Source organism: Blennius ocellaris, assembly GCF_963422515.1.
Source record: "Blennius ocellaris genome assembly, contig: SUPER_24_unloc_1, whole genome shotgun sequence".
In the NCBI taxonomy this organism is placed as follows: Eukaryota; Metazoa; Chordata; class Actinopteri; order Blenniiformes; family Blenniidae; genus Blennius; species Blennius ocellaris.
In genome coordinates, this window is record NW_027662310.1 from 578338 (window position 1) to 588337 (window position 10000).

The 10000-nt window shown below is 49.4% G+C and overlaps 1 protein-coding gene across 1 annotated transcript in view; it reads right to left on the reverse strand.

Moving 5' to 3' along the window:
* Positions 1-9990, reverse strand: part of LOC308147872 (uncharacterized protein) — a gene marked incomplete at both ends in the record, with an annotated part of 28447 nt that extends 18457 nt beyond the window's left edge. Inside the window, one exon of the mRNA XM_080521247.1 lies at positions 9855-9990. Coding sequence (XP_080377373.1) covers positions 9855-9990 — 136 coding nt within the window. The remainder of the gene's footprint in view (positions 1-9854) is intronic.
* Positions 9991-10000: the final 10 nt, after the last annotated feature.

Genomic DNA, 10000 nt, shown 5'->3' on the forward strand with positions numbered 1-10000 from the left:
GAGAAAACCACAGGCATAAACAAAGCAACTGAAAACAAAGTAAAATTAAAATAAACAAAGACACAGAAAACTAACAAACACAGAGAAGTTGACTAACATCCAGAAAACTTGACAGAAGGGAGCTTCTCTCTGCTTCCCGCCTCGTTTCCATCGTCACCCCGTCTCCCAGTGAGCTGTGCTCCATCGCTATAGCAACCGTCACCACGACGACGAGACACAGCCAGCATCTCGTCTCCATTGGAGCCAGTGGAAGGAGGAAGAGCGAAGGCGTGGTGAGGAGAGATAGAGAGAGACAGACAGACAGACATACAGAGAGAGAGAGAGAGAGAGAGAGAGAGAGAGAGAGAGAGAGAGAGAGAGAGAGAGAGCGAGAGAGAGAGAGAGAGAGAGAGAGAGAGCATAAAATACGACGTGTGAACACAAACTACAGCGCCCAGTCGCTCGGCTCCACCATCCCGGTGGTTTTCTGCCTCTGGAGAGGAAACTTCTTCAGGTTCCACACGGCGGCAAAGCAGTTTGTGACCCGACGCCAACAACACCGGCAGCGACGCCACGACGCCATCGCAGGGTGAGTCCCAACACCCGCCACTCAACTCACTGACAACACTCATCACAAGAATCAGTACAGGAAAACTCCCTGTAACAGGGAGAACCCTGCTGAACCAGAGTCCGAGGAGGAGGAACCTGCAGAACCAGAGTCAGAGGAGGAGAAACCTGCAGAACCAGAGTCAGAGGAAGAGAAACCTGCAGAACCAGAGTCAGAGGAGGAGAAACCTGCAGAACCAGAGTCAGAGGAGGAGAAACCTGCAGAACCAGAGTCAGAGGAAGAGAAACCTGCAGAACCAGAGTCAGAGGAGGAGAAACCTGCAGAACCAGAGTCAGAGGAAGAGAAACCTGCAGAACCAGAGTCAGAGGAGGAGAAACCTGCAGAACCAGAGTCAGAGGAGGAGAAACCTGCAGAACCAGAGTCAGAGGAGGAGAAACCTGCAGAACCAGAGTCAGAGGAAGAGAAACCTGCAGAACCAGAGTCAGAGGAGGAGAAACCTGCAGAACCAGAGTCAGAGGAGGAGAAACCTGCAGAACCAGAGTCAGAGGGAGAGAAACCTGCAGAACCAGAGTCAGAGGAGGAGAAACCTGCAGAACCAGAGTCAGAGGAAGAGAAACCTGCAGAACCAGAGTCAGAGGAGGAGAAACCTGCAGAACCAGAGTCAGAGGAGGAGAAACCTGCAGAACCAGAGTCAGAGGAGGAGAAACCTGCAGAACCAGAGTCAGAGGAGGAGAAACCTGCAGAACCAGAGTCAGAGGAGGAGAAACCTGCAGAACCAGAGTCAGAGGAGGAGGAACCTGCAGAACCAGAGTCAGAGGAAGAGAAACCTGCAGAACCAGAGTCAGAGGAGGAGAAACCTGCAGAACCAGAGTCAGAGGAAGAGAAACCTGCAGAACCAGAGTCAGAGGAGGAGAAACCTGCAGAACCAGAGTCAGAGGAGGAGAAATCTGCAGAACCAGAGTCAGAGGAAGAGAAACCTGCAGAACCAGAGTCAGAGGAGGAGAAACCTGCAGAACCAGAGTCAGAGGAGGAGAAACCTGCAGAACCAGAGTCAGAGGAGGAGAAACCTGCAGAACCAGAGTCAGAGGAAGAGGAACCTGCAGAACCAGAGTCCGAGGAGGAGAAACCTGCAGAACCAGAGTCAGAGGAGGAGACTTTCTGCCAGAGAAACTCTTTAGCATGTAGCATGTAGCATGGTTCGGCGTTACCTGTTGAGCAATTAAACTACTAAGCAACATCAGGCTCACTGCTGGTGGTGAACAAATTATTCTCCTATTCTTGATATTTTGTGAGAATATGATGTATAGTCTGTCTTACTTTTATCGTTCTCATTAACATCACAGCAAAGTCAAACAAACCTGTTTCAGCAGGACCAAACAAGAGCCTGTTTCTGACTGAGGCTCAATCATCCAACACTTGCTGCTTCATGCTAAGCTAATGATAGTGCTGTGCTAATGTTACACCTGTGCTAACAACCACCAATGTCAACAATGTCATTGTGTGCTAATGTTACCCCCAATGCTAGCATTAGCCCTGTGCTAATGTTACCCCCAATGCTAGCATTAGCCCTGTGCTAACATCATCCCTGATGTCAGGGATCGCGAAATGCCAAAATGTTTTACCGGACACAGGTCCAGTAATCAACTGAAGCACATTTTACAGGACCAAAGTAAAGTTTGATGAAAATATATATATATATATATATAAAAATTCCCCTCTCGCCCTCCGCGGGCGGTCACCTGTTGTTCTATTCCAAGCTCGGGTCCTCTACCAGAGGCCTGGGAGCTTGAGGGTCCTGGTCCTCTACCAGAGGCCTGGGAGCTTGAGGGTCCTGGTCCTCTACCAGAGGCCTGGGAGCTTGAGGGTCCTGGTCCTCTACCAGAGGCCTGGGAGCTTGAGGGTCCTGGTCCTCTACCAGAGGCCTGGGAGCTTGAGGGTCCTGGTCCTCTACCAGAGGCCTGGGAGCTTGAGGGTCCTGGTCCTCTACCAGAGGCCTGGGAGCTTGAGGGTCCTGGTCCTCTACCAGAGGCCTGGGAGCTTGAGGGTCCTGGTCCTCTACCAGAGGCCTGGGAGCTTGAGGGTCCTGCGCAGTATCTTTGCTGTTCCAAGTACTGCACTTTTCTGGACTGAGATGTCCGAGGTTGTTCCAGGGATCTGCTGTAGCCACTCCTCCAGTTTGGGGGTTACTGCCCTGAGGGCTCTACTGTCACCTCCACCTTCCAAGCCTCTCCAGCTCCTCTCTGAGCCCTTGGTATTTCTCAAGTTTCTCATGTTCCTTCTTTCTGATGTTACCATCACTTGGTATTGCTACATCCACCACCACGGCTTTCCTCTGCCCTTTATCAACCACCACGATGTCTGGTTGGTTCGCCATTACCATCCTGTCTGTCTGTATCTGGAAGTCCCACAGGATCTTCATCGGTCATTCTCCACCACCTTTGGGGGGGTCTCCCACTGTGACCTTGGGGTTTCCAGACCATACTCCGCACAGATGTTTGGGTACACTATGCCAGCCACTTGGTTATGGCGTTCCATGTAAGCTTTCCCAGCCAGCATCTTGCACCCTGCAATTATGTGCTGGATTGTCTCAGGTGCCTCTTTGCACAGTCTACACCTTGGGTCTTGTCTGGTGTGGTAGAGATCTAGTCCAGAACCAGAGGGCTTCTATGGCTCTGGTGCTCAGAGCCTGCTCCTGTGCAGCCAGGATGAGGGCCTCTGTGCTGTCCTGTAGGCCAGCCCTCTCTAGCCATTGGTAGGACTTCTTGAGATCAGCCACTTCAGTTAAGTTCCGGTGGTACATCCCATGTAGGGGCTTGTCCTCCCATGATGGTCCCTCTTCCAGCACCTCTTCATCTCGCCATTGTCTGAGACTTTCGTTGAGTATGTCATCCGTTGGAGCCCTGTCCTTGATGTACGTATGGAGCTTGGATGTTTCATCCTGGATAGTGGCTCTCACGCTCACTAGTCCTCGGCCTCCTTCCTTACGGCTATATATATATATATATATATCATATATATATATATATATATATCATATATATATATATATATATATATATATATATATATATATATATATATATATATATATATATATATCATATATGTATATATATATATATATATATATATATATATATATATATATATATATATATGAGGCTGTAATAAACTCATCTCCACAGCAAAGTATGATATGTATGAATGTATGACAGTATACTCTCAAAAGACAACTTGAGGATAGTATAGGGCCAGAAAAGGAAACAGTACAAACTGTTTTGTTCACCTTAGACAATGTGGGGTCTGCGTGACGTCATCATCTCATAATAAACTAGTTCTATCTTTAAAACCTCACAATCACTTTATTAATCCCTGGAGAAATTCTTTAGCATAGCAACGCAGCACAAACAGAATGTTTCCAGTTCTAACGCAGCTCAAACGATTGGGACTATTTTCAGGGAGTTTAGAGCGGAGTAAGATGCAGCTTCACGGAGGTGTGAATCGGCTGCTACAGTGGAGGAGCTGCTGGTCATTGTTTTGATGTCGGTGCTGCTTTCCTCTGAGAGCTGGTGTTTTAAAACGGTGACGTCTGGTGGCAGAGCACCTCGCTTTACAACGGCTTTGCAAACATTCACGTCGATGCGTTGCAGAGATTTTAGTGTAAAATACGTCGAAACAGCGACATGTTGTCATGAAAGGTTGGATAGCACAATGCTAACTTCCCAAGCCTTCTCACTGGCTGCGAACTGTGGAATGGACTTCCTGACCTACTTCTCAGCGTCTCATTGAGACCCGCCTCCGTTCAGGAAATCCAGTCCACATTTTGCAGAGCAGTGGAAATCCAGACATGAGTCCGGTTTTAAGAGGATATTAACGGGACCAAGGGCATTTTTATCGGTAATGTCCGACTGTCTGACTTGTTTCGCGATCACTGTGATGCTAGCATTAGCCCTGTGCTAACGTTACCCCTGATGCTAGCATTTGCCCTGTGCTAACATCATCCCTGATGCTAGCATTAGCCCTGTGCTAACTTTTCTGACACTTCCTGTTAAAACCCGCCGACTCTGAAGGATGTCTGAATCGTGCTTGAAGCAGGTGATATGCTTCACCTGATGAACCGCCCACATCAGCAGCTTCCTCTGGTGGAGCAAGGTGGGTGGGGCTTGAGCAAGAGTGGGCGGCACTCAACTCCCTCTTCAAATCAAGGTTGCAAAAGCCCCGTTTCCACCACGCAAAAAGAGCAGGGATGGACCGGTATTGTCCATAAGGCTCGGATTTCCTGCGAGAAATTGTGATTTTCCATAAGCAGCCGCTCCAAAAGTGGACACTTGTCCTCCCCCATTGAGGTACCAGGACCAGGGTTAGGGTCTGAGATGAGGAGCTGATTGGTCAGTGATTTACTACACCATCAATATTTTAATATGTCGGCTGGATGAATCCTCTGCTGTCAGTGTGGTCAGCTTTGCACTGGTTGCTTTTATTCTTTTCTTTGCTGCTCAACTTTCATGTTGGTCGTGAAAGAGCGGCCGTGAGGCAGGAGGAGACCGGGGCTCGGGAGCACCTGGGTCTGTCTTTGCATCACGTCTGAGCTGCTTTCTGCTCAAACGGCGGAGCAGCCACTCCGGCGCTGACCGCCACGCGATGTGACCGCCACGCGATATGACCGCCACGCGATGTGACCGCCTTAACTTCTGCGTTTGGGTGGAAAGTGCGGGTGCGATGCAGCGGCACCAACCGCGGGAGTGTCGGAGAGCCACTCAGGGCCGCTGGATGTGACCGTTGGCGCTGAGTGGAGTGGGTGCACTGCGCTGGGGCACGAGGCCTGCTCTGAGCGCCCAGGTCTGTCTTTGCGTCACCTCCGCACTTTCTGCTCAGGCGTGGAGATTGGGACGGTCACATCCCGACCGCTGGAGTGATGGAAAGCCGTCGTCGCTGGACGTGACCATCGGAGGTGGTCGGCGCCACTGAATGTGGCGACCTTGGCTTCCACATTTGGGCGGAAGGTGCCTCAGTGCTCGGCTCCGTTCTGGTGTCCCAGCGTGGCTTGGATGCTTCGTTATCTCTGGACCAACACCAAAGCTGCAGCTTCAGCTTCTAGTGCAAAGTGGAGGATGTAAACAACAACAACAACAACAGAGGATTCATGAGGTCCGGGGGGGTATTCCAGAAAGGAGGTTCTCTGACTTTCTTCCTGAACTCTGAGTCAACTGACTCTGGGATGGGAAATTCAGAGTTTTGGGTTCCAGAACAGCTGATCTGAATGAGTTCAATCAACTCTGAGTACGTGAACCTTGAGTTAAGTGTGTGCACAACCAGAAGAAAAAGCCATCATCAATGGAGCCCAAGATCATGAGTCACTATGGCAACGAAAACCCAGTGATTCTGCTGTAAAAGTTCCGGCGCTGCAGCAGCAGAGGAGACGACTGAGAGAAAGTTGCTGCATGAATCAACATAGACGTTTGAAAGCATTAGTCCACTGATTAACTTTGAACTGAAGATCGCTGCATACACGTAGAAAGAATCAAAAACGTCACATCTGAATATCATTTAGGTGCAATCCAACAGGAGGAAGGCGACTTGGAAGAAGGTACAGATTAAATATCAAAACATCTTTCACAGCGAAAAGGCTTATATGTATATAAGCTCTGGTTTACCTCATTTTGATTTTAATTTTAGTATTTAAGTTGATATAGGCTATTAAATTAAAAATACATTCATACAGTAGCCACTTCAAGTAGTAATTGAAACCAGCAACAAAATGTTGTTGGAAGTCGTCCTCTGTTAATATTCTACTGAGTAGATTAACAGTGTTTAGACATTTTTATTATCGTGGAGTCATTTAAAACGTAACAATGTGTACAACACTCAATAAATTAATCAAGTACTACACACACACACACACACACACACACACACACACACACACACACACACACACACACACACACACACACACGCACACACACACATGCCAAGCTGTATACGTTTTTAGCTATTTTTAATGATAGTTTTAATTATTTAATGATAGTGTTTAATTGATAGTACTGTATTAACCCCCAGAGGAGACATTTCTTTCCAAAATGACCCTTCGGTCGCAGCCACAGAGCTGCACTCTGTGCTCTGAGCTGCATTTCTTTATATAATTCACAGCTCCCCCCCCCAATACCCCCCCCCCCCCAACCCTTGTTTCAGCACGATAGAGATTTCTCTGACCGCTCTACACCCTGTTGCTTTACTAGTATTATAAAGAAAACTACAATAAAAAAAACATTTAATACTGTGCATTAAATGTGGTCTGAGGTGAGGTCGATGCTAGAAGGAATTAATAGTCACAAAAACTTGAAATCTAGGCTAGAAGACTCTTTTGGAACGTTTTGAGAAGTTATCGTCAATTATTTCTGCCTCGATGTCGATCGGGTTCACAAATAACGGACAATCCATTTCTAGCAGCTGCTTCAGGTGGGAGGAGCCAGTAGAAACTCAGGGTTTCCTCTACTAAACCTGCTTCAGGTGGGAGGAGCCAGTTTCTACTCAGGGTTTCCTCTCCTGAACCTGCTTCAGGTGGGAGGAGCCAGTAGAAACTCAGGGTTTCCTCTAATAAACCTGCTTCAGGTGGGAGGAGTCCGTAGAAACTCAGGGTTTCCTCTACTAAACCTGCTTCAGGTGGGAGGAGCCAGTAGAAACTCAGGGTTTCCTCTCCTGAACCTGCTTCAGGTGGGAGGAGCCAGTAGAAACTCAGGGTTTCCTCTCCTGAACCTGCTTCAGGTGGGAGGAGCCAGTAGAAACTCAGGGTTTCCTCTACTAAACCTGCTTCAGGTGGGAGGAGAAAGTAGAAACTCAGGGTTTCCTCTACTAAACCTGCTTCAGGTGGGAGGAGCCAGTAGAAACTCAGAGTTTCCTCTACTAAACCTGCTTCAGGTGGGAGGAGCCAGTAGAAACTCAGGGTTTCCTCTACTAAACCTGCTTCAGGTGGGAGGAGCCAGTAGAAACTCAAAGTTTCCTCTGCTAAACCTGCTTCAGGTGGGATGAGCCAGTAGAAACTCAGGGTTTCCTCTCCTGAACCTGCTTCAGGTGGGAGGAGCCAGTAGAAAATCAGGGTTTCCTCTACTAAACCTGCTTCAGGTGGGATGAGCCAGTAGAAACTCAGGGTTTCCTCTCCTGAACCTGCTTCAGGTGGGAGGAGCCAGTAGAAACTCAGGGTATCCTCTCCTGAACCTGCTTCAGGTGGGAGGAGCCAGTAGAAACTCAGGGTTTCCTCTACTAAACCTGCTTCAGGTGGGAGGAACCAGTAGAAACTCAAAGTTTCCTCTACTAAACCTGCTTCAGGTGGGAGGAGTCAGTAGAAACTCAGGGTTTCCTCTACTAAACCTGCTTCAGGTGTTAGGAGTCCGTAGAAACTCTGGGTTTCCTCTCCTGAACCTGCTCCAGGTGAGAGGAGTAAGTAGAAACTCAGGGTTTCCTCTACTAAACCTGCTTCAGGTGGGAGGAACCAGTAGAAACTCAAAGTTTCCTCTACTAAACCTGCTTCAGGTGGGAGGAGTCAGTAGAAACTCAGGGTTTCCTCTACTAAACCTGCTTCAGGTGTTAGGAGTCCGTAGAAACTCTGGGTTTCCTCTACTACACCTGCTTCAGGTGGGAGGAGTCCGTAGAAACTCTGGGTTTCCTCTCCTGAACCTGCTCCAGGTGGGAGGAGTAAGTAGAAACTCAGGGTTTCCTCTACTAAACCTGCTTCAGGTGGGAGGAACCAGTAGAAACTCAAAGTTTCCTCTACTAAACCTGCTTCAGGTGGGAGGAGTCAATAGAAACTCAGGGTTTCCTCTACTAAACCTGCTTCAGGTGTTAGGAGTCCATAGAAACTCTGGGTTTCCTCTACTACACCTGCTTCAGGTGGGAGGAGTCCGTAGAAACTCCGGGTTTCCTCTACTAAACCTGCTTCAGGTGGGAGGAGTCAGTAGAAACTCAGGGTTTCCTCTACTAAACCTGCTTCAGGTGGGAGGAACCAGTAGAAACTCAGAGTTTCCTTTACTAAACCTGCTTCAGGTGGGAGGAGTCTGTAGAAACTCAGAGTTCCCTCTACTACAGCTGCTTCAGGTGGGAGGAGCCAGTAGAAACTCAGGGTTTCCTCTACTAAACCTGCTTCAGGTGGGAGGAGCCAGTAGAAACTCAGGGTTTCCTCTACTAAACCTGCTTTAGGTGGGAGGAGTCCGTAGAAACTCTGGGTTTCCTCTACTAAACCTGCTTCAGGTGGGAGGAGTCCGTAGAAACTCTGGGTTCCCTCTACTAAACCTGCTTCAGGTGGGAGGAGTCAGTAGAAACTCAGGGTTTCCTCTACTAAACCTGCTTCAGGTGGGAGGAGTCAGTAGAAACTCAGGGTTTCCTCTACTACACCTGCTTCAGGTGGGAGGAGTCCGTAGAAACTCCGGGTTTCCTCTACTAAACCTGCTTCAGGTGGGAGGAGTCAGTAGAAACTCAGGGTTTCCTCTACTAAACCTGCTTCAGGTGGGAGGAACCAGTAGAAACTCAGAGTTTCCTTTACTAAACCTGCTTCAGGTGGGAGGAGTCCGTAGAAACTCTGGGTTTCCTCTACTAAACCTGCTTCAGGTGGGAGGAGTCAGTAGAAACCCAGGGTTTCCTCTACTAAACCTGCTTCAGGTGGGAGGAGTCAGTAGAAACTCAGGGTTTCCTCTACTAAGATATGGCTCCGGTTATGCTTTACCGTAACGCTCCGTACCGTGGAAACACGCCATACTTGAACCTGAAATAAAAGAAAGACAAAGCATTTTACGAAAACTCCATCCACCTCTTCCACAGCTCCTCCCACTCCACCGGCTCCACCCAGCCCCCTAGCTCCACCAGCTCCACCCAGCTTCCCTAGGTCTACCTGCTCCACCCACCTCCCTGAGTTCTACCAGCTCCACCCAGCTCCCCTAGTTCCACCCAGCTCTACCAGCTCTACGAGCTCCCTTAGTTCCACCCAGCTCTACCAGCTCCACCCAGCTCCCTTAGTTCCACCCAGCTCTACCAGCTCCACCCAGCTCCCCTAGTTCCCCCCAGCTCTACCAGCTCCACCCAGCTCCCTTAGTTCCACCCAGCTCTACCAGCACCACCCAGCTCCCCTCGTTGCACCTGATACACCCAGCTCCCTGAGCTCCACCAGCTCCACCCAGCTCCCCTCGCTACACCTGATACACCCACCTCCCTGAGCTCCACCAGCTCCACCCAGCTCCCCTCGCTGCACCTGATACACCCACCTCCCTGAGCTCCACCAGCTCCACCCAGCTCCCCTCGCTGCACCTGATACACCCACCTCCCTGAGCTCCACCCAGCTCCCTGAGCTCCACCAGCTCCACCCAGCTCCCCTCGCTGCACCTGATACACCCAGGTCCCTGAGCTCCACCCAGCTCCCTGAGCTCCACCAGCTCAACCCAGCTCAGCTTTGTCATTGTCATTAAT